This window comes from Pinus tabuliformis, chromosome 2_1, assembly GCF_031772625.1.
Source record: "Pinus tabuliformis cultivar Carrire ecotype Pingquan chromosome 2_1, CPIR1, whole genome shotgun sequence".
NCBI classification, from domain to species: Eukaryota; Viridiplantae; Streptophyta; class Pinopsida; order Pinales; family Pinaceae; genus Pinus; species Pinus tabuliformis.
In genome coordinates this window covers 329,675,847-329,700,932 of record NC_142299.1, presented here as the reverse complement: position 1 = coordinate 329,700,932, position 25,086 = coordinate 329,675,847, and the positions used below count along the sequence as shown (strand labels likewise).

Genomic DNA, 25,086 nt, shown 5'->3' with positions numbered 1-25,086 from the left:
TGTCTCTCAAGCCACACACCCCACCTGGGTGTTCACATAGTTTGTCCTTATAGTACTCTTCCTGTCTTGGAATGACACATCCTCAAGGAATTTCCTCTTCGACTACTCTTATCTTGAATGCCATACTCATCCTCAAAGAGTATCAGATGCTAGATGCTTACCCAATCCTCCATCCTTTCTTTGCGAAGTGAAGACAAGAATGATGTGTCTATCTCTCCCTTTCAACTATGGAAGATATACCCATGCCTATAAAAAGAATGTACCCAAGCTCCCTCTTATTTAGGGACTTGTCCAAGCTCCCTTTTAATCAGGGACTTGTCCAAGCTCCCTTTTAATCAAGGACTTGTTGTTGAAAATAGTACCAAGGAGAGGTGTTACTACGCTTTTATCCCTTTTACCCTAGTGAGCACATTAATGACTTTTGTCCTGATGACATTTATGAGTTATATTAATGTCATGGGTGGAAAAGGTACTTAGAAGTGTTGTACCGTGTACTTTTTTCTAATATTAAAGTCACTTGTACCTTATAAAATGACTTTATGTGAAAAATACTAAGTGTACGTTTCTAATAAAGTGAGGGGAATAATCACTTTATGTGAAAAATTAGAAAAGGTACACAACTTGAAAAAGGTACGAGAAGACTTTTAAGTGATGGGGCCAATGTATGAGGGGGGTCATTTGGGAGTAATGATCTCAACCACACATCTTGAGATTTGATGATGAAATCTCAACCATTGGATCCTAGGTTTAGGGATTCAATCTTTTCCAAGGAGACAAAAGAGCAAAAGGGAAACTCATTCTTCACTTCACACGTGAGAGAGAGCATGAGGAGAAGAGAGGCCGAGTAGAAAACTTCAAGGAGGAGGAGAATTTGCAGCTGAGAGAAAGGGGCTCGAATTCCAAGGAGATTGTACACACAACACAATTTTCTAGGAGAAAGAGGCAGCATGAAAATTGAGGAGACGAGGCACGAATTTCAAGGAAACAACAACATGAAAATCGAGAGAACAACAACAAATACTCAACACAATTTTCGAGGCAGGAGGCTTGAAATTCAAAGGAGGAAATAACGTTGTTCAGGCCCAAAATTTGAGGCACAAATTTGGGGACAATAGCTACAGGCAACACAATTTTCGAGGTGTTCTGTTGCATTCTGGCACGATTTTTGAGGCAGTACAGTCAGTGTTTCAACACATAAATGGAGGAGTTGGGCAAAGAATTTAATGCCAAAAATTCTAGGTCCAAATTTCTGTAAAAGCTGATTTGTTAGTGGGCACAAATTTCCAAAACATGAGCATTTAATGCTACAACAAAAAGGGAGATAAGTACTGTGTTTTTATGTATTTATTCATAATTTCTCAAGCAATAAAATCCTCCTTTGAAGACCGGTTTTCCCCAAGAGGCTGTGGGGGTTTTCCGAGGTCAACTTGACTAAAAACAAGTGTCTCCTATGTGTTGAATGCTTGCATTTAATTTGCATTAATTATCAACTGTTAGGAAAGTGAAAAATAGTAGAAACACTCTTTATGTTGCAATAAATGCATTCTGAAATTTATATCAGCCTGTCAAAACATGTGGGTTGGGCTTAAACAAACACTTACAAAATTGTAAATTGGGTTAAGGGTGCAGGGCATTTAGTTTCTACATGTTATCAGAGCAAAGTTGAGGCTCAGATCTCAAATTTCAGTCCGCTGATAAAGAGGTCAGCAAGCATTAAATTCTGCTTTAGAGATGTAAAACCTTGTCAGAAACCCAAAGACTTTAGCAGTTCAGAGGGAGGAAGGTTCTAGCTCACAAATTTGCTCCATATTGTTGGTTGTGGGGTCATGGGGTAATCAAAGTTGTTGATTTGGGTTTTGAAATTGAGGGGGTTGGTTTGGTTGAGTAGAATAATATTGTGGTAGAAAAGAAGAATAAGGTTGTTGGAATTGAGGATATTGGGGATATTAAAGATTTTTGCCTTAAGGATTTTGCCAACCTTGTACCCAAGATGGTTTTTGAGGTTGTGGGGGCCAAGGTTGCCAAGGCATGGGTGCAGACCAATTATTCTATGGTTGTGCATATGATTGAGTATTGAAACCTTGAGTCATATTTGACTGTTGATTTTTCCATGGCCTTTTAGCAATAAAACAAAGTGATTCATCTTGGCTTGTTCTAGCCTCATCTTGAAAAACAACTTTAAGACTAGGTATTGAGGGGCATTCCTTTGTATTATGATTTTCAGCACATATGACACAAATTTCTATACTATCAAGGGGACATTCTCTCAAGGCATGTTTTTTCCTACATCTGGGATAGAAAATAGATAATGCAACATTCTCAGTTTTTTGCTTGTTTTGTATCTTAAGAGTATCTAGTTGCTCACTAAGACTCCCAAGGATATCTGTTTTGAAATTATCAAGAAAATTGCCTATTTCAGCTCTACTTACTGTTCCAGTTGCAGATTTACTAATTCTGGACATAACAGGGTCTCTTGGATTTTTACCAGTTCTAGCCTTGCCCCTTGAAATATGTTTACACAAATCACAGATTTCACCAAATGAAAGTTGAGAAACATCTCCTTTGCCCATTAAATTGAGAAGATCAATCCATTCATCTCTGATGGATTTCAACAAAAGAGCTTTTAATGTTTCATCATCTAAGTCATGCATCCTAGCCCTTTTAACATTATAGGCAAATCTTTCAACTAGGTCTTCATTGCTTTCATCTTCTTTTTGCATCATCTTAAAGACTTCATCCTTAAGGTTATGAGACATGCAATAATCTTTAAATTTTTCTAAGAAAACATTTTTCATTTCTTCCCATTTTCTAATATTATGTGTTCCTAGTCCCATGAACCATTTAAGTGCTCCATCTTTAAAATCAGTTGGAAATAATTTCCGAGGATCAAGTAAGTAGTCATAAGATCTACATAAAACTTCAAACTCAAAAAGAAATGTTTCTGGATCCTCATTTTTTAAACCATGGAAATTAGGGAGGATAAAGGGTGAAATGTTTTTCATTGTGGCTGTGGTATCTTCATCAAAAATAGGAAATCCATAAGGATCTGATTCTCCTATACCACCTCTACAACCTCGTCCTCCACCTTCTCCTCTATTTCCTCCTCTGTCTCTTCCACCTCCAATCCTAAGTTCACCATTTACATTATGTACTTCTCCTTCTCCTTCCCCTGCCATTGTAGATTCCTTAGAGCTAATATAAGGTTCTATAATAGGATTATCTAGCTCTTCTTCTGGTTCCTCTACTAATGGTATATTAAAATAAGTTTCCTCTTCTTCTTCGCTAGGAACCTCTAATTCTTGTCCTAAAAGTTGTTCTCCTGTTGAAGAGAGAAAGATTACTCCTTCTGTTGGGGATGTAGGTTCTTCAACTACGGCTTCAATAGAAGAAGTTGGTGAATCTCTTGGTTGGATTTCAGACCTATGCACCTTAGGGAGTCTATGTCTACCTGCAAATGATGGGATGTGAGTGTCAGTGGATGGTGTAGCACTATGAGGTCTAGCAGGGGTGAGTGGTGATGTTGGAATTGAACTTCTATCTCTACTTACAAATCTATGTTGGAAATACTGAGAGGGGGGTGAATCAATATTTCTTTTCAATTGTTATTTTTACCAGTTAGATCACTTATAATTAGAACACAAAATGAACAATAAGAATAAATACTTTTATTAATCTCTTCTTTACAATAAATTCAATACAATAATGTGTAGGGCTCCAACCCTAGATGAAGACACCAATCTTCAATCTCCCAGGCTCCAACCTGTAGTTTTCCAAGCACCGACTTGGACTTCCCAAGGCTCCAACTTTGTCACTTTGAGGCACCAACCTCTAGGGCTTCAATCTTATCTCTAGTACAGGCTCCAACCTGGTCTTCTTGAGGACTCCTATCCTCTAGGGCTCCAACCCTATCTTCCAAGGCACCAACCTTGTCTCTATGAGGCTCCAACCCTCAACTTCAATTCTTCAAGATAAGTTTGATGATTCTGCACGGCTCCCAATATCTTCTTCAACGAGCCCTGTCTATCTTTAGCAATGCCTCCTCCAAGTCACTTCATCAATGACAACCTTGTCTTCTAAGAAGGTGTCACCACTGCTCTTCATATTACCCAAGCAAAGATCTCCAAAGTCACCTCATGATGGCTTCAACGCATCATGGTCTCCAAGGATCTCCACAAATCTTCAAAGTCAGAATTCTGCTTCAAGGATGATCAAGTGTACTCCAGAAATACTCAAGAGGCGGCTCCAAGATGTCTCCAACAACTTTCTTCAAGCAGGTCCAAACTGTATCTTTCCAAAGTATGCTCAAGGGAGTTTCCAATACACTATTTCAAAGGTTCTTCAAGACAATGGTGTCTTTCTCAATATGTCTTTACTGAGCTGTGCTAAGATATTCTCCAAGATGTTCAATTTCCCTTCAACAAGATGCTTCAACAAGTCTTCAGTGTCTGGTTCAATAGATACTGCTTCAAGATCTGAGGTTTTAGAAACTTTCCACAACTCTGAGCTATCTGAGGTCTTCACTGAACATATGTCTCAATATCTACCAATGTATAGTCGCAACACCACTGGTAAAGGTCTGATATTTTGCACTTAGGTCTGCGCCTCCAAGTCTTTAATCCAAGCCTAAGGTTTGTTCACGAGTGTGACTGTTCGAGCTTCATAGGAGTATGTTAATATATCGTGCTACAAGTCTGGGGTGATGACAAATATGAGGTGAGGTCTTCTTTCAATGTTGTGGCTGTTGGTCTGAGCTTTTTAAATGAGTTTCCCCACAAATATGACCTTTCAACCGAGCTGCAATGATGACTGTCTTGGCTTATTTCTTACAGGTCCGAGGTTTAGTAAAGACTGTTCTTCAAGGATACCGAGTCCCTACAACATATATCCAGGCCCTCACCTTCCACTGTAACTGTATATAGGTTCGTTTACCATAGATCCGAGCTCTTGTAGGCTTGTTCCTGAGGTCTGTAACCTGTTCCGCACTGTAATTGGTCTGAGGAATGTAGTATATACATAGGTCTAAGGTATTGTAGGATAGTCTGGGGGTATAAGTCTTTGTAGCCACAAGTTTGAGCCCTCTCTCATATGTCCAATCTCTTGTAAGGGGTCTTTTTCTTCTAATCTGAGCCTCCAATGTGTCACTGTTCAAAGATCTGCACTTCTTCAGCTTCTTAAATGACAACCCAATCACAAAAGTATGCCCAAACAGTGTTTTATAATGTGCTCCTCAGCCTCCTTTTAATTCTTTGCTCAATCTCAGAAAAGATCATCGGAATTTGATGGCTAGAATGAGGAGAGAGACTTATATTTATACTGGTTTTGTGTTAAGGTGAGGAGACACGTTTCTTGGAGGTAAGGCTGACTTGCATGAGTCGGCTCATGCCAGCTTGCATTAAAAAATATTATTTTTTAACTTAGAAATTCATTTTCTCTTCAATGGTAGGGAGTTTGGGGGCACTCGTTAGAAAGCGGAAAAAATCCTCTACACTCCTATGCCAATCCCATCCTTAAATAGGGTCATTTTACCACCAATAAAATTATTTTTGTGAGACTATCATTATTATTTTATTTATGGCAGCCATTAGGATTTTAGGCATTCAATGTTTAGGGCTCCTTCTTTATAGAATTAGGCCATCAAGCTGATTAGGATTAGGGCTTCATTCATGTATGTGAAGATCTTCTTCATAGGCTTAAGGTTCCATACACATAGGCTTCCATTCATGTTTCTTAAGGGCATCATAAGTATTAGGACTTGCATCAATGTGTTAGGGCTAAGGCATCTTCTAGAGTATTATGGGCATTTAGATCATGCATCACCAATCTAGGGCATAAATGTACTTAGGGTTTTGTCATGTAGTTAGGGAAACATCATGAAAGGGTTTAAGGCATGTATCACAAGAATATTTTCCATCTCCAATAATGCCATATTGACATCAATGACAATCTTGATCAACAGTCTCCCCCTTTGTCATTGATGGCAATATTTTTGCCCTTTCAACATTCTCTCCCACTTTGACATTAGTGGCAAAAGGGGTGCCCAAGTACTCCCTCTATCATGCTGCTTCTTGATATGCTGCTCCCATCGTATTTTCTTCATTAATGAATTCTCCATGATAGATATGTTGCTCCCCCTGTCAAGGTGCTCTTCCTTCTGGCAATGTGGTCCATGATAGATGTGTTTGCATTTCTTCATGTGATGAACCAAATCCCCCTGCCTGCACAAACTCCTTTAGCTCAAGAAAGATTGCTTGCCTTGTGATCAAGTGGAAGACATCATCAACATTGGTCCATTGGATGAGTAAGGGATTATGTTCTTCAATTTCGTAGGGCTCTTCACAGATAGCTTCTGCAAGAATAGTCAAGAATCACAAGCTCCCCCTAACAGTATGCATGGTCTTCTTCTTGGCAGAATTTTATGATCAAATCTTGGAATATCACATCTGCCAAAGATGTACTCATCAAATCAACAACATGTGTTGTTGGCTTGAGTGTTCAAGAGGCTTTCTGATCCAATTTTCTTTCTTCTCCAAACTTGTGTGACTCTCTTTTCTTGCTTGGTGGTCATGTTTTTAGCTTGGTTAGGAAACCAAGTCAAGTCACAATCACGAGCCATATGTCCAATGTTATGGCATTTGAAGCACTCCATCTTGTTCATGAATGAGGAAGCATGGCTTCTTCTTGCAAAGTTGCTTCTAGGAGACTGATGGGGACCATTATATTTGTCCTTGTGGTATGCCCTACAATCCTTTGCCATGTGCCCAAAGTTTGTACAAGAATAACAATAACCAAAAAATATACTTTGGTACCTGGAGGATGGAGATTGCCTTGATGTACTTCTAAAGTCATTCTGCCTTGGGATTCTTTGATCAAATTTATTGCCTCTTGCATTCTTGACATCATTTGCATATCTTCTTGGAGTAGGGTTTCTTCCAATGTCATCTTGACTCTTCTCCTTGCCTTTGCTGGAACTGGGGGCATCAATATTTCTTCTAGGCTTCTTCACATCCTTGTTGTTTGAAGCATTAGGGTTTGCATCATTCTTGTTGGAGGGTTCACCTACATAGCCAAGACCTGATTTATCAAGAGGATATCTTTGATGACTTAGGATGTCATCTAGGGTTTGAGAGCTTTTTAGGCTCTTGTTTAGATGATCAACTTCCTTTTTAAGGATATCAATTTCTTCTTTCATTTTCTTGCATTCTTCATCCTTCTTTGATAAATTGATCTCCATTTCTTCCTTTATCTTGGTTGCTTCACATGATTGGGCCTTAAGTGAGGTAATTTCTGATCTTAATTTGGTGATGTCATCATCCTTTTCTTCTAGTTGGCATGTCATGGTGTTTCTTTCCTTTTTTTCTTCATCAACTTGTCCTTCTATGAGTGCCAAAGCTTCCATCACCTTCTCAGCTCCTTGTGCTTGTTTCTTTGCTTCTTCTAGTTGAGATCTAAGGGAGGAGACCTCTTCCTTGTATTGACCAATTTCTGCTTCAAGTTTGTTCAAGTTCTTGTGTCTTTGTTCAAGGTGGCTTCACAAAGTGTATTCCTTTTTCTTTGCTTTATCCAATTGATTTGTCATGGATATGACTTCTTCATGATGCTTTGAAATTCCTCCTTAAGCTTGGTGAACTCCTCATCTCTTTCTTGTACTTGAATCTTGAATAGATTAACGTACTTCCTTGTCTTTTCAAGGTCATGGTCACCATCTTGTGCTTTTTTCTTGAGCTTCTCATTTTGCTTTTTCAAATTGTTAATCTCTTCTAAAGCAATTATAAGTTTTGCCATGAGATCTTCTTCGAAGTCTTCTTTATTTTCTTCATCTTCTAGGTCTTCTTTGGATTTGATGTCTTCACTCTTGTTTTCAGCTTCCATAATGGGTTCTAGATTTTTTTCTTGCTTTCCATCATCTTCTTGACTAGCAGTCATGGTCAATGCTTCTTTTGAGTGAAGATCATGAAGTTTGTCCCACATATCTTTTGCTGATGAACAATTTTCTACTTTGGCCTTTATAGGATCTGGTAGCCCATTCAAGATTGCCTTCATCGCTCTTGCATTACACTCCTTGGATTCTCCTTCCATCATGCTTTCAATAATCACTGATTCCCATACTTCAACACCATAAGCCATTAAGAAATTTCTCATTCTTACCTTCCATACATCAAAATTTCCATTAAGCAATGGAGCTTTCCTAATTTGATTATCTTCAATTTTCACGACCGAGGAAGAGACATCTTTAGAAGGATTGGAGGCTTTCTTCCTTGGCTTTTCCATCTGTGTTCTAAGGATCAACCTTCAAGTTGTTAGGCTTTGAGTGAAGATACTGGCTCTAGTACCAATTGTTGGAGATACTGAGAGGGGGGGTGAATCAATATTTCTTTTCAATTGTTATTTTTACCAATTAGATCACTTATAATTAGAACACAAAATGAACAATAAGAATAAATACTTTTATTAATCTCTTCTTTACAATAAATCCAATACTGTGTAGGGCTCCAACCCTAGATGAAGACACGAATTTCCAATGTGTAGTTTGCCAAGCATCGACTTGGACTTCCCAAGGCTTCAACCTTGTCACTTTGAGGCACCAACCTCTAGGGCTCCAATCCTATCTCTGGTACAGGCTCAAACCTGGTCTTCTTCCTTGTATTAACCAATTTCTCCTTCAAGTTTGTTCAAGTTCTTGTGTCTTTGTTCAAGGTGGCTTGACAAAGTGTATTGATATTCCTTTTTCTTTGCTGTATCCAATTGATTTGTCATGCATATGACTTCTTCATGATGCTTTGAAATTCCTCCTTAAGCTTGGTGAACTCCTCATCTCTTTCTTGTACTTGAATCTTGAATAGATCAACATACTTCCTTGTCTTGTCAAGGTCATGGTCACCATCTTGTGCTTTCTTCTTGAGCTTCTCATTTTCCTTTTTCAAATTGTTAATCTCTTCTAAAGCAATTATAAGTTTTGCCATGAGATCTTCTTCGAAGTCTTCTTTATTTTCTTCATCTTCTAGGTCTTCTTTGAATTTGATGTCTTCACTCTTGTTTTCAGCTTCCACAATGGGTTCTAGATTTCTTTCTTGCTTTCCATCATCTTCTTGACTAACAGTCATGGTCAATGCTTCTTTTGAGTGAAGATCATGAAGTTTGTTCCACATATCTTTTGCTGATGAACATTTTTCTACTTTGGCCTTTATAGGATCTGGTAGCCCATTCAAGATTGCTTCATTGCTCTTGCATTACACTCCTTGGATTCTCCTTTCACCATGCTTTCAATAATCACTGATTCCCATACTTCAACACCATAAGCCATTAAGAAATTTCTCATTCTTACCTTCCATACATCAAAATTTCCATTAAGCAATGGAGCTTTCCCAATTTGATTATCTTCAATTTTCACGGCTGAGGAAGAGACATCTTTAGAAGGATTGGAGGCTTTCTTCCTTGGCTTTTCTATTTGTGTTCTAAGGATCAACCTTCAAGTTGTTAGGCTTTGAGTGAAGATACTGGCTCTGGTACCAATTGTTGGAAGTACCGAGAGGGGGGGTGAATCAATATTTCTTTTCAATTGTTATTTTTACCAGTTAGATCACTTATAATTAGAACACAAAATGAACAATAAGAATAAATACTTTTATTAATCTCTTCTTTACAATAAATCCAATATAATAATGTGTAGGGCTCCAACCCTAGATGAAGACACCAATCTCCAATGTGTAGTTTGCCAAGCACCGACTTGGACTTCCCAAGGCTTCAACCTTGTCATTTTGAGGCACCAACCTCTAGGGCTCCAATCCTATCTCTGGTACAGGCTCCAAGCTGGTCTTCTTCAGGACTCCTATCCTCTAGGGCTCCAACCCTATCTTCCAAGGCACCAACCTTGTCTCTATGAGGCTCCAACCTCTAGGGCTCCAACCCTCAACTTCAATTTGTCAAGATAAGTTTGATGATTCTTCATGGCTCCCAATATCTTCTTCAACAAGCCCTGTCTATCTTTAGCAATGCCTCCTCCAAATCACTTCATCAATGACAACCTTGTCTTTTAAGAAAGTGTCACCACTGCTCTCCACATTACCCAAGCAAAGATCTCCAAAGTCACCTCATGATGGCTTCAATGCATCATGGTCTCCAAGGATCTCCACAAATTCTCAAAGTCAGAATTCTGCTTCAAGGATGATCAAGCGTGCTCCAGAAATACTCAAGAGGCGGCTCCAAGATGTCTCCAACAACTTTCTTCAAGCAGGTCCAAACTGTATCTTTCCAAAGTATGCTCAAGGGAGTTTCCAATAAACTATTTCAAGGGTTCTTCAAGACAATGGTGTCTTTTTCAAGATGTCTTTACTGAGCTGTGCTAAGATATTCTCCAAGATGTTCAATTTCCCTTCAACAAGATGCTTTAACAAGTCTTCAATGTCTGGTTCAATAAATAGTGCTTCAAGATCTGAGGTTTTAGAAACTTTCCACAACTCTGAGCTATCTGAGGTCTTCACTTAACATATGTCGCAATATCCACCAATGTATAGTCCTAGCACCACTGGTAAAGGTCTGATATTCTGCACTTAGGTCTGAGCCTCCAAGTCTTTAATCCGAGCCTAAGGTTTGTTCACAAGTGTGACGCTCTGAGCTTCACAGGATTGTGTTAATATATCGTTCTACAAGTCTGGGGTGATGACAAATATGAGGTGAGGTCTTCTTTCAATGCTGTGACTGTTGGTCTGAGCTTTTTAAATGAGTTTCCCCACAAATATGACCTTTCAACCATGCTGCAATGATGACTGTCTTGGCTTATTTCTTACAGGTCCGAGGTTTAGTAAACACTGTTTTTCAAGGATACCAAGTCCCTACAACATATATCCAAGCCCTCACCTTCCATTGTAACTGTCTATGGGTTAGTTTACCATAGATCCGAGCTTCTGTAGCCCTGTTCCTGAGCTCTGTAACCTGTTCTGCACTGTAATTGGTCTGAGGAATGTAGTATATACATAGGTCTGATGTACTGTAGGATAGTCCAAGGGTATAAGTCTTTGTAGCCACAAGTTTGAGGCTTCTTTCATATGTCCAATCCCTTGTAATGGGTCTTTTCTTCTAATTCGAGCCTCCAATGTGTCACTGTTCAAAGATCTGCATTTCTTCAGCTTCTTAAATGACAACCCAATCACAAAAGTATGCCCAAACAATATTTCATAATGTGCTCCTCGGCCTCCTTTTAATTCTGTGCTCAATCTCAGAAAAGATCACCGAAATCTGATGGCTAGCATGAGGAGATACACTTATATTTATACTGGTTTTGCATTAAGGTGAGGAGACACGTTTCTTGGAGGTAAGGCCGACTAGAATGAGTTGGCTCATGTCGGCTTGCATTAAAAAATATTATTTTTCAACTTAGGAATTCATTTTCTCTTCAATGGTAGGGAGTTTGGGGGCGTGTAATAGCTCGTTAGAAAGAGGGAAAATTCCTCTACACTCCTATGCCAATCCCATCCTTAAATAGGGTCATTTTACCACCAATAAAATTATTTTTGTGAGACTATTGTTATTATTTTATTTATGGCAGCGATTAGGATTTTAGGCATTCAATGTTTAGGGCTCCTTTATAGAATTAGGCCATGAAGCTGATTAGGATTAGGGCTTCATTCATGTATGTGAAGGTCTTCTTCATAGGCTTAGGGTTCCATACGCATAGGCTTCCATTCATGTATCTTAAGGGCATCATAAGTATTAGGACTTGCATCAATGTGTTAGGGCTAAGGCATCTTCTAGAGTAATATGGGCATTTAGATCATGCATCACCAATCTAGGGCATAAATGTACTTAGGGTTTTGTCATGTAGTTAGGGAAACATCATGAAAGGGTTTAAGGCATGTATCACACGAATATTTGCCATCTCCAAGAATATTTGCCATATTGACATCAATGACAACCTTGACCAACAATCTACCCCTAGAATCCCTCTATGCATAAATGATTTTTATCATGTTTTAATTATGCATCTACAAAATCAAAGTTGAAGGCACTTAAAATGGTATGCAAATTAAGAATGTAATCCTATATACACCTCCCCGGCAACGATGCCAAAATGTTGGGTAATTTAATTGACCTTAAATTACTTCATTAATTGTCAACCAAGGTTCGTGTACTTATGAAGTGTATGTGCACCATATATGTCAAGAATTCTTTGGATGAAAGTGATCTAAGTAGTGATGAATATTAGATGAGATTAAAGAGTTGTCACACACATGTTCTTTCCATTAAAGCTACATCAAAACCAAATGTCAAACTGTATTGAAAATTAATCTATAACTTGAAATCTCAATTTATTCTAATTGCAGAATTGAAAGTCTATTTTTAATTGCATAAAGGAAATATTAATGCTCATTGCAGAAAAGAGATCCTGATACTAATTTGCAGAATTGAAAGTTTAATGTGACTGCGCAAAAGGAAATCTTAACACTATTTGCAGAAAAGGAAACTTAACTCAGAAAAGGAAATTCTAACTCTAAATTACAAAATGAAACACTAATGCTAATTGCTTGCAGAAGGAAAGTAATTCAAATGAATTGTAGCTTCAAGTGATTACTAATGTGTGCTAATAGCTTTGAAAAATCATCTACTCATCATCCGCAAAATTTAACTGACTCGTAAAACTAAATTGCTTGAATAAAATACATTCTGAAACAAATCTTTTTGTATTTTCTTTTTATGAGCACTCTGGAAATAAAACAACAGGTGATTAGAAAATAACTGAAATGTAACTATTCGTATTGACAGAGAGAAAAAAAAACTATATGAAATTGCTAATTAGATGCAAACTATCTACGAGAAATTGCAATGTAAATAGAAACTAACTATCCTTACAACTCTCCAAGGGGCCCTCTCGTGAGTGTAAGTTTGTCACTGATCAAATGATTGCTCAACCACGCATCGGAAAAGAGGAACAAAGTATTATATTAATCTGCACAAGTTTCTTAAACAGAGCTTGCAAACACTGAAATAAACAACGACTAACTGTGTTTTTGCTCTTGCCTTACGACTTCTATACAATTCTTTATCAAACTGATCTAAGAATCTTACGTTGATAGGAAATTAAACTACTTTGTGATATAAGAAGTAAACTAACATTAAATGTCTATCTCTTCATTATTTGCTACTGGAAGAGCAAATTATGAGAGATTCTTCTCGAACATGTCTTCTTGATTGAGCATATCATCTCCACGCTTGCTTGATCTCTTGCCAAACTTTGCTTGGCTGCTGAAACGTCATAGCCAGAGTTTGACTTTTGATTTGACTTTTAGATCTTTCGATTTCTGTATCTTGCTAGATCATGACAATAGGTGGACATCCATGTGCAGAACAATTGTCATCTACAGGTACCTTTCATTCCTTCATTGGTGCATTGAAACCTGTCTAACCATGGAGATGGCTGCAAAATTTGATATTAGCTGCGGAATGAGCAAGATTTTGTAGTTGTAGAGATGTTTTAATTATATTTCACAAAGAAACAATATATTCTAAAACATGGATGATTAATACCTTTTATATGCTTGAGTAAGTCTGTGATGACCTTGATTAGGCTGAAACTGCAACAAGATGGTCACAAAAAGGTAAAGGAGAGGGAAAGAAAGGTAATAAAAAGAGAACAATTTCAGACTTCAACAACTCTTATTAGCTATTTGACACTAACCCTTGATGACGGATTGATGTCATGGTGAAGTAGTTGATGATACCATGATATAACCATGATGAATATGTGTTATAGTTTGACTTTATGATCTAACAGATCTGATGATGCATGACAATATTATAAACAGGTTGATGAATTGCATAAAGATGACTAAAGTGGATTCCCATTCAAAGGGAGAATCTCTCCATAAGATCCTTACTCCTATTACCATTGGCATTATATGTATATTCTATACTGTTGAAATAAGATATATGGATATGAGTAGACAAATAATTGACATTGTTGATCTGCAACAAAGTTCTGATATGAGAAGAGAGAGTTTTCTCTTACTCTAAGCCTCAGTGGCATGAAAGCAAACTTATAGGTGTGATTGTAGCCTCTCTGCCGCATGAAAGTAAGGTCAACGGTGTGACTGCAATCTCCCAACCACACAAAAGAAGGCCTATGGATGCAGTTATGCTTGTAGGACACAAAAATGAAGTTTTGTGCATGAAATCAGATGTTCACCTGAAGGATGTCAGTCCTATAGACATGAAGCAGACAACAAAATTGTTCTATGAGTAGGGAAGTTTGAATGTTTACTATAATATGAATATGTAGACTAAACTTGTGTTTGCAGGTGACCGGGATATGCATATAGATATGTCATTATGATTTAACCATTGAAGTTTGTGCTGCAAGAGTTTGACTAAATTTGGCTGGAGTTTTGACATGATAATGACTTAGAACTTTGACTTGATGTTTGAGATATGTTCTGGACTATAGATCTCACTATGATAGCAAATTTGGGATTTGACCTAATGACTAATGATTTGATTTGACGACTGATGATTTGCCTTGATAACAATGCTATATGGGCATAGTGACTTTCAGTGACTAATATTGGTATTCGATAATGGTTTTGTATTGGCCTCCTTGTTCTTAGCACAATGGTTGAAGTATTGACAATTGTGATTTAGTGTGAACTAATTTCAAAATAAATGGATGGAACCTATTTTTAGTATATGCATTTGCATCTAGTGACTTATATTATGATCATGAGGATGACTTGATGAAGCTTGGTTTGATAATTAAATGACAACTTGTTGGCATGATAATAGATGAAGTCATGACTTGATGAGAGCTCTATCTGTCACATGGTCTAAAGAATTTGATACTGTGATACTGATGATTTTGATATTAGTTTTGATTTGACATCTAAACTTTGATAAGCTGACTTAGTTGATTTGATTGTACAATATTGATTTATGTAAGACTGGACATATTGGTTTGGTAAAGTGTTATGTTTGCAGAGAGCATTGTATGAAGCAAGCTCCTCGATCTTGATGTGTTCGCATTGACAGTTATCTGGTGAAGCCAGGATGATGTGTTGATCCAAACCTCTACTTCATAAGTGTTCCAAGGTATGATTTTGATTTTGGCTTCATATGCTGACAATCTACTATTGAGAGGTAATGAGCTTTTGATGATCTAAGTAAGAGGGAGATGGCTTCTGAAGCTTGAAATAATGAATCATGGCATGATGAATCAATTTATGAAGTTGGGAAAAGAAAATCTATATTGCGAAGCTATTGAAGAAGTGTTGGAAAGTAGAAATGCAAATCCTTAGACACTGTGATTGAATTTCAAGAAGTTATGAAGAGATATTGGTGAACTCAACTTGGCAACCAACAGTTGATTGAAGCATTGATGTTCTGATTGAACACTTGTTCGTATACATATATGTTGTACTTGTACATAGAACCTCAGTCGATTCATGATTGAGTCGCTTCATACACATAGAGTTGCCACCGAGCACCCTTCAAGATATTTGCATGGAATGAACAATTTTTGGAATAAGATATTCTTCCTGTGATATGTGATTGCATGGATGTACTGATGACGTTTGGGATTATTATTGATGAGCGCATTTGGGCGCTGCCTTAGTATGAGATTTGCCATGATATGAGAGGTCCATAGCTTTAAGCACGACCGAGGTTGAGCTATGAGGCATGATGAGGAAGCTTTTTGGAGAGATGTTTGAAAAAGTTCTGGATATGACATGGATACATTGCGATGACAAAGATTGGGATCCGATTTGCAGAGAATCCCATATATAGCTAGGACTGAAATACCTTCATATATTGAGACAGTGTTGATGTACAAGACAAGATTAGGCTTGTGGTTGGCACCTCCTTGAGAGGGAGGATGACTATGGTATCCTTTTTGTGATATATATATATTTGTTCTAATATGATATTTGATTTGATGTCCTGTATGAACAGGAGACAACTGCTATTGAGACATGATGATTACCAGATATGAGCACGATGATATGTTGTTGATCTACAGAGAGCATTGCTGATCGAGGACATTGAGCCAACTCTTCCTCCCTTGTTTGAGCTCACAAGGTGTGGAATTGAGATAGAGGACTTCTGGGGTTGAGGGAACTTTGGACAATAGGGTATCACCCCTATTTGTTACCCACAGGGTTGGAGTAATAGCTCGCCCTATCTTGGTCTTTGCAGAGTATACCCTAGTTGACATACCCACAAGTTGGGCTTGTTGGGATTGTCCCTCCCCGTCTGGCCAACAGGTTGAGGAGGCTTGGGGGCGTGTGATCCTTACCTTTAGTAAGTCGGGTATCTCGCCCAAGCTCGGATTATGATGCAGGTGTTCTACCACATGACTATTGAGGGTCATTGCTGGGAAGATCAGTAGGCAATAGGATGGGTTGAGTAGTAGCTCCCCTATATCACCTATTGCTTGATATGGGGTCATAGTAGTAGCTCCCCCATGAGAGTTCAGGTTGAGATATGCTCCCCGATATGGTTCCGGGTTGAGATGTGCTCCCTGATGATATGCTCTCTGAAGTTGATGTGGATCGTAGATTTGACTCCCCGTTAATGTTTTCGGGTGGTAGCCCACTGGCAAAGATTCTGGGTGGTATCCCGATGAATAGAGGGTGGTAGCTTAGGCTCCCCTCCGATGACAAATTCTTCTTCTTTTAGATTCGAGAATATTCAGCATATGAGCAGGAACAATCAAGAGATAAGCAAGAATAAGCAAGAGATGAATTGAGATGATCAATGATGATACGTGATGATGAGATACTTGAGACTGGATATGATTTGTTGACAGGATACTCATGACATGATGCAAGTGGAATTCTCCCTAGTTGAGAGGGAGTGTTAAAATATGCAACTGCAGTAAAATTCCACTTTGGACAACTCATTTGATGGAGATGATGATTGCATTGAATTCCTCTTTTCGAGAGGACCAAAATTGACCTAAAGATCACTCAAAACAGATAAGGGAAAGTGTACTTATGAAGAAAAACCCACATGTGCATATTTGATAAGGTTGGCCCTAAAGCAAAGTGGACACCCTTGGAAGGCTATAAATACAAGTGACCTCTACCTCATTTGGACATTATCATGAGACACTCTTCTATCTTGGTTTTTGGCTCACATATGTTTGAGGCTCGTCCGCAGAGGAATAGGTTCGCTCGAAGATAAAATTGCAGGGTCCAAAGCTCACATTTTTGTTTTAAGGTTTTGGGCCTTAGTCACAGGCACATGATAGAGAGATCTCGACTGCAGTCACTCGCTACCAGGTTCATCCGTGCGACTGAAGCATCCTAGTCGCACGCACAACTCGTCCTCTGTGCGACCGACATCTAGGGTTTTAGAATCTCAGTTGCAGATTGCAGTCGCTCGCTTGTAGGCTCCAAAGAGTGACTGAAAGCTTCCTAGTCACACACATGATTCCTCCTCCGTGTGACCGAGACCTAAATGATGGAATTTCAGTTGTCCGAAGATTTCGTTCACTGATGGCAGTGTTTGGCAGTTGACCGCAAACAGTGACAGTTCATTACAGGCTTTAGAATCAAGATTTTGAGTATAAGCATTGTTGGGTTCATTTCATGGATGTTGTAGTTTCTTTTGATGAATAGTTGTATGAATGAAGATATGGATCATTGTACTCTCTTTTGCTAAATCATTTGATGACAATCTAATAAGAAGAATAATTTGAAAGGGTTTTAGTATTTTACCCATAATGGGTTTTGCCCCGATCTTTGACCAATCCTAGTGTCTCTATGTGTGAATGCTTTTCTTCTATTGTTCCTTTATGTTCCACTGCATTGATGATGATGATATTGTTCTTTCTATATAATTGCATATGCTGCTGAATAATGATGTAAATCTGAATAATGTTATGATGTTATGGGGTGAATGTAATGTGTTAATGAAGAAATGCAATTATCAAAGCAAAGAACAATATATCCCTAAGAAAAATTAATAGTCCTTTTTGGAACTCAACGTCATACCCTTCGTCCTCCACAACTGAGATTGAGAGCAAGTTCGTCTTCAGCTTTAAGACATATGACACCTCTGTCACCTCCTGATTCTAGCTGGAATAACACTGTTCCAACCCCTTTCACTACATGTATGGTATTCATATCAACTTTCACATGCATGTCGAAATCCTTCTCTAGAACACTAAGGAACACTTCCCTCATTCTAGTCATATGGAAAGATGCTCCACTATCCACAAACCATGCATTGGGATCCACAAATCGGGCACTTCTAACACTAGTGCTAGAAAGACAAGCAACGACTAATGAGAACTCAAATTTCGCTCCAGTATCTTCAGTCTTTGCTGACGCTGCAACTTGTGCTTTCCTTTGTCTTTCTTTTTGTTTGAACACGGGCTCGTGTAATGTCTTGGCTTGTGACATTCAAAGCAATTGACTTTGCTCATTTCCTTCTTACCATCATGAGAGGATCCTCCCTCTCCTTTGTTCAGTTTGGCAAGCCCCTTGCCCTTTCTTACATGACGTGAAAAAGTAATGTTCTCCTCATCCCTCTTTCACCTTTTAATTGGTCCTGGGTGAAGTCATCCCGCAACCTATCCTAGGTTGGGAGATTCTCCCATGTCATGACTCCTTTAACGCAGGTACCCCATTTCTTTGTGAACTCATTCAGAGTTGTCCTTACCAGTTTTGTGTCTAACACTATCTCCCCCACTGCAAAAAGCTCATCTCGCACTTGAGAAATTTGAGGGACAACACCATTTTTCGTTTCTGGATGTTTGTTTGATATAACTTGGTCAACTCCTCCCACATTTCTCTGGTAGTTTTCTTCTTGGATGAGGAATAATGTGATCCTTGACTCTGTAGAGTATAATCCTCTTGGCTTTCACATCCTTCTTATTATGGGCAGCCCAAATTTTTTTTGTCTCTTCTTCCTTAGCTGACCGCGCCATATGGTGTATTTCCTACGGTCTTGACCCTAAAATTTTTGTGCCTTGTACAATTGCGGCCATACTTGTTCCCAATGATCCTGTATGAACCTGCCTTTTGCTATTTTGAGATAGATTTATAGTTTCGGCTTTGGTACCATGTTAGATTACCTGCGAACCTAGCACTCGATATTTAATTCCTAGCAAAAAGTTATTGAATAAACACACAATAAGGTTCCTAACAAAATACCAGTGGAAGCAAATAACGATCTCAATCACAGTGATACACACAGATTTCTGCCCAACAAGTTTGTCTTGAACGAATCCAAACTTATGTGGGCTCTCGTCCTAGGAAAATGGCGCACATGAGAAAATACAAAAAAGTAATTTGGATATGATCCAACAGATCTGCCTTAGATCGGTGCTTGATCTCTCTTGCAAATATATATCTTCAGCATCTTTGCACTCCCTTGGACCTAGCACACAACTAATTGAGATGCCGCTCTCAATCTTGTACTACTGTATTGTGTTTTTCTACTCTCCTTGGCTTTGCTTTTATAACTTCACATAGATCTAAAACCCTAATCCTAGCCCTAATACCAAAGTAATTGATGGCCGAGATTAAATCTCACCTCACTTGAGATCAACGACTAAGATCAAAACAAAATCACTAAAGTAAATTACTTTACTTTTCCTAAGTTTTTGTTAGCTCAATAAGCCAACATATTAATATGTGCTTTTTCCTAAGTTAGGCTAAGTTACATTAGCAACTTGCTCAACCTAGAGCAAGTGTTCTGAGGAGAATGTGGGTGACTTCCGCATGCATAGACACAAGGCCTGTGCAGAAGCACCTGCCCAACATGATTGACGTCCTGAGGTTGAAGTTCCTAGTTATGTCTCCATGATTTAACATAGGCCATAGAGTCTTTGCAAGTATTCATGTACCCAATTCGAAACTAGAGAACATAATTGGCAGTGACATCCAAATATAAAAGAAGACAGATTCTGGGAGCCCAAACTCCAATATGAATTAAAAGAGATCTCTCTGACTTCCTGATTCATTATACGACATTGATTGAAGGCTTCTTCATTTGGCATTTGCAAAGGAAGTAAAAAATAACTCCTCTTTGTTCCAAATTTCACCTATGAAGAGTACACCTCATTATCTTTAAATACAAAGTTAAATCCCTCACCTTCTCGCTGATTTGCCTCTGCAGAGTCCATGTGGTTCATCATCAGGCCAATATCTTTGTCAGGATTTACGGTAGTTCCTTATCTTGCCGGAGAATTTTTGCTGAGTACTGTGTTGTTACGGTGAGGGGTTGAAACACTGCTCGCAGCAGCACAGAATTGATCTTGATTAGCGTTTTCTGTTGGCATAAGGTAATTTTTCATCAGATCTGGGCCTGCCCCTGTTGGTAATGACACATTTGGGGCACAATTATGGACAGCATTTGATGTCAGAGCAGATCTTTGGAGAGATGCATTGGTGTGCACTGTTTCTTCTTCATAATCTTAGATCTGTGCATTTTCTCCACAGGTTTTTGCGACTGAGAAAGGGGCACAACTACAATGAAAAGAGTTGTCTTAAAGACATCATTTTCTGTGAAACTGCTGATCTGTCATCTTCTTTAGAAGGCTTCCTGTCTGATTTAGGAGTATATACAGATCCTGACAGGTTCTGTATATCTGCATGCGGAAGAAATAATCACGTTTAATTTTGAAATGTCCTAGTTAGTTTTTTTTTCTTTTTGGAAATTGCATATTTGTGTATTTTTTTTTTTGAGTATTTTCAATGTTTTTAAAATAATTCTTTTGTTCCCTAGAAATTTGGGGACAACTTCTAGCTGTTCCTGAAACTGTACTCACCATCCCCTGTTCTGAAACTCACACAGCATAAGCGGCAAGTTGCAACATGTTTTCTGGGGGTTATGAACCCAGTTCCAGGCACTGAAGGTTCTTTCGTTCAACTATTTGACCACAACCTGCTGGACTGCATGATATGTAGGCTTTACCTGCAAGTGGAGACTAAAGGAGTATTGAAGCTGACCACCTATTGGCAAGCACCCTCTGTTAATTACTTGATAAAAACTGCTTTTGACGCACTGTTTTTCGTTTTATGAGAAAAACCAGGTACCAGCCACTAAATGTTTTTGGGCCTGATTTTCTCTGGTGTCTGCCATCAGAATTGTGAAAATATCTTCTAAAAGGGCCGAATTTTCAAGATTTGCGCTAAATTTTGTGATTCACCAAAATTAATGGCAAAGTAACAATTTTTCTTGACCATTCAGGTCTACCACATATATTATTGATGCTTAATATAAACGAAGTCACTAGCTACATGGAAAGAGTTCTAGTTTTTAAGGTGTTTTGTGGTATCAGCAGTAATGATGTTAGGATGATTGATTTTATTTGGATGCACATTAAACTTCTCTCTTATTTCTCAGAGCAGGATAAGAAATATCTGGCACGTTTTATATCTTATGCATTGTGTGCATCTGAAGAAGCTCTAAAGGATGCAAACTGGTTCCCTGAAGATTTGGAAGAAAGGGAAAAGACGGTAAAATTTTAAATTTCCTAGTACAAATTTTCTTGTCCTGATTAATTGATCTCACAGCATTCTTATCCCCTGCTTAAGAAAGCTCTTGAGTGCTTATCATTATCTTCTAATAAACTGTCTTATTTTGCAAGTCGAGATGTAAAAAAGTTTATTGTCACAATGCCAAATTTTCTCAATAGTCCAGGGTGTTTCAATCGGGAGTGGTATTGGGAGCATCAATGACATTTTTGAAGCAGCGAATCTGATTTCGGAGCAGGTATGTGCTCTTCATTTTTACTTCAATAATTGTGCACTTCCTTCAGCTGCATCACATGATCTGTCTTATTGGTTATGGTTTATATTTCACATTAGATATGATGGAAGATATATTAGTCACAGAACAACTCATATGTTTTGTAATTCTATTGTCTATGTTCTACATTTGATGTTAAATAGGATGGGAGATGTCCTGAGCACTCTTCTTGTTAGATTGTATTTCACATGTTTGTGATTATTATTCCCAAGACTGCATTCATCTTTTATGGATGTTAATCTACTTTTGTCCTTAATGGGTAATATTTATATGATATTCTCTCTCTCTCTCTCTCAAAAAGGCAACAATACTAATAAAAGTTTTACCTTGCCCCAATAGGCTGGCAGTTGATGTCTTATTTACAATTCATATGCTCTTGGCCACTGTGGCAATCTATCTGATTTTCTGTGGGTTTTGGTTTTAACAACATAGCGGTTGCGCCGTTTAAGCCCATTCTTCATTCCACGCATATTGATCAACATGGCAGCAGGTCATGTGAGCATCAAATATGGTTTCAAGGTAATTTCGTTTTCAGATTCCAATTTTTTAACTGAACCATCCTAAGTGTGTCCTCTATGTTTAGGCAAATGGATGATAGATCTGCGAAATTGATCTGATTTTAAAAGTAGATTGTAGAATTATGCATATTTGTTAATGGCTTTAACTTATGCTTTGATAACTAACCAAGTAGATGGGTTTGGCAGAGGAACCATTTCAAAGGATGCCCCTATCTTCAGAACATTGCCTCATATTTGTTTTCTACTTTGAGTTGTATTCCAGGGTCCAAACCATGCAGCGGTTACTGCCTGTGCCACTGGTGCTCATTCTATAGGAGATGCTTTCCGAATGGTTTGTTTTGGAGATGCAGATGTTATGGTAGCTGGAGGAACTGAGTCAAGTATTGATGCACTGTCAATAGCTGGGTTTTGCAGGTATATCATTGACAAGTAGCTCTGTTGTCTAATATTTCTTTACTGACTTTTGTCATTCATTGACATTTATAACTTTTGATATACTCTGTAAAAGTCTCTAATTATTCATCCCAACGTTGTCTTAAGCATTCATAGAATGCAGCACACCATGTAGCTAATAACCTTAAGGATAAGCAAAGAAACACATGGATAAGTTACAACCATATAGAATCATTGAACCTGTGGTGCAACAAGCAGTCTTTATGGCCAAAACTGGCCAACTTTCTGTTTCCTGTTCGGATACAAGAAATATATATCTATATATATATAAACAGTGGTTTGATGTTAAGCAGTAGTAGGTAGAGAGCATAGAAAAATTATCTTGTCTTAGTTCATATAGTCGTAGGTGATGTAGTTCATGTTAAAAAATGCTTCAAATACTTCTCTTTTAAGGCATGCACTATTTAATAAAAAATGGAACTAACAGAGATTACTTTTTTTGGTTGGTAAATAACCCTTTGTTAACTAAGTGGGCTCCACCTTCAACTTAGATGCCATGACCAAGGGGTTTCTATTTGTCAAATTTTCCTAGGACTTGCACATGGCCTTGTCTGTTGAAATATACTCCTTTTGTGGGCCATCAAGGTTGCTAGGAATTTCACCCATATGGATTTGGTAGTTAACTTTGTTGGCTGCATTAAAGCAACAACCAATGTTATCAGAACTGGAATTGGATCAGAACTAGTGTTATCAGGACCGAACCAAACCGGTCTGAACTGGCTGGTCCGATTGTTTTGAGGCAAAAACCAGTTCGGACCAGTGATTTGAACTGTTTTTAGCTTGTTCGGTATTGAACCGGCCGGTTCTGTAATGAAACTGACCATTTCGGTACCATACCAGCCATTTTCACTGAACTGGCCGGTTCGGTACCGGTTCAGTAAATCTGTGTAGAATGCAGCACGTGGGGCTTGTTTTGTTTTTTTTTTTCTTTTAATTTTTGTTTTGGCTGGGCACTCGCCAACAATAGGTGCCTAATATTCATGCCTATTGCCCTACTATTGCTACGCAATTCATGGTAATATTAGATTTTCATTTTCATCATTTTACTTAAATTTTTACCATTACCATGAAATGACTCAGGATGTTTGAGAGTGGTTCTGACCTCATTGGATTTCATATGGAGAAAGTATAATTTTAGATCTGACTCAAAATCTAGTAGACTTAACTGTTTTTTAGGATTTTAGGATTGGGGGGATTGCAATGTTTCCATTGGATTTTGTCATGTATGAGCATATCGAACTAGAATTTAATCAAGAGCACCAATCCCTCTATGTACCTTGATGTTAGTGGCATTGTTTGTTGAACCCCTCTATCATGATCCTACGAAAAATGTAACCATCACTCAAACAAAATCTGGAATTGACATGCTTAGCATTTTTTTATCTTATTTCAATGCTTATAGGGTGATATTTACGACAAAGATCACAATATGGGCAAAGATTTTGATGATATGTAGTTATTTGTTGTAGCATGACTTTTTTTGGATGCTAGAGGCCATCTAGGTCTTGTTTTTCGATGTATTTTCAATTCAAATATGGATTGCACTCAGTGTTATTTTGGTTTTGTGCACCCTTACATGCTCTATAAATGAAAACTTTTGCTTATTTTTGTATAAATGGTTTGGATTCATGTGGATGCACGTGAATATATGTGGTTTTCTTTAAAATTTGAATATTTTATGTGTTTTTGGTTGACCAGTTTTTTGGTCCGGCTTTTTACTGGTTTTATCCGGTTGTGACCGGTTCTTGATCTGAGGGGTTTAATGATTCGATGACTGGTCTGGTTCTGATAATATTGATCAAAACCAGAATTACCAAAATCTAGAAGCCAGATCGGAACAAAGAAAAAAACTAGAAAAAAAAGGTTGTATAAAGGATACATAACATATTCAAGTTTTACGTATCCATGTACATCAATGTAAATCCAAACCATTAGACACCAAATATGCAAACTATATTCATTATATAGCATGGAAGGGTGGATATAGCAAAATGGCAGTGAATGTGATACATATTTGAACCAAAATTGAAAATACATAAACATTGAGGCTTTAAATGACAGTACAAAAAGGATCATACTACAAAAAATCACTGCAACATCTCTTCAAAATTATATACCCTGGTCCAGGATCCTCATCAACACGAAGCAATCATACTCTTAGTTTTCTAACCGCAGTGAATGACAAATTATTTCTTAGTAATTTTCCTTGCTGATTTTAATTAAATTTTTAGCTTGTTGAATAACAAATACCACTGAGATTTTAATTGGACAATAAAATTAATTCAACAGAAACAAAACAACCAATTTCATGCACAAACACACAAATAATATTTGCCTTTAAAATCGCTCTTTCATCAATAAATTCTTCAGC

At 37.9% G+C, this 25,086-nt stretch overlaps 1 protein-coding gene and 1 long non-coding RNA gene across 2 annotated transcripts in view; both read left to right on the top strand.

Annotated features, from left to right (window-relative positions):
* Positions 1–25,086, top strand: part of LOC149200174 (Beta-ketoacyl synthase) — a 242,952-nt gene that overhangs the window by 32,893 nt on the left and 184,973 nt on the right. Inside the window, exons 3-6 of the mRNA XM_089402627.1 lie at positions 21,345–21,452; positions 21,637–21,708; positions 22,177–22,263; positions 22,525–22,676. Coding sequence (XP_089258753.1) covers positions 21,345–21,452; positions 21,637–21,708; positions 22,177–22,263; positions 22,525–22,676 — 419 coding nt within the window. The remainder of the gene's footprint in view (positions 1–21,344; positions 21,453–21,636; positions 21,709–22,176; positions 22,264–22,524; positions 22,677–25,086) is intronic.
* LOC149200175 (uncharacterized) lies at positions 20,123–20,471 on the top strand. Its single transcript, XR_016253343.1, has 2 exons — positions 20,123–20,275; positions 20,433–20,471. It is a non-coding gene; the product is annotated as an uncharacterized LOC149200175 (long non-coding RNA).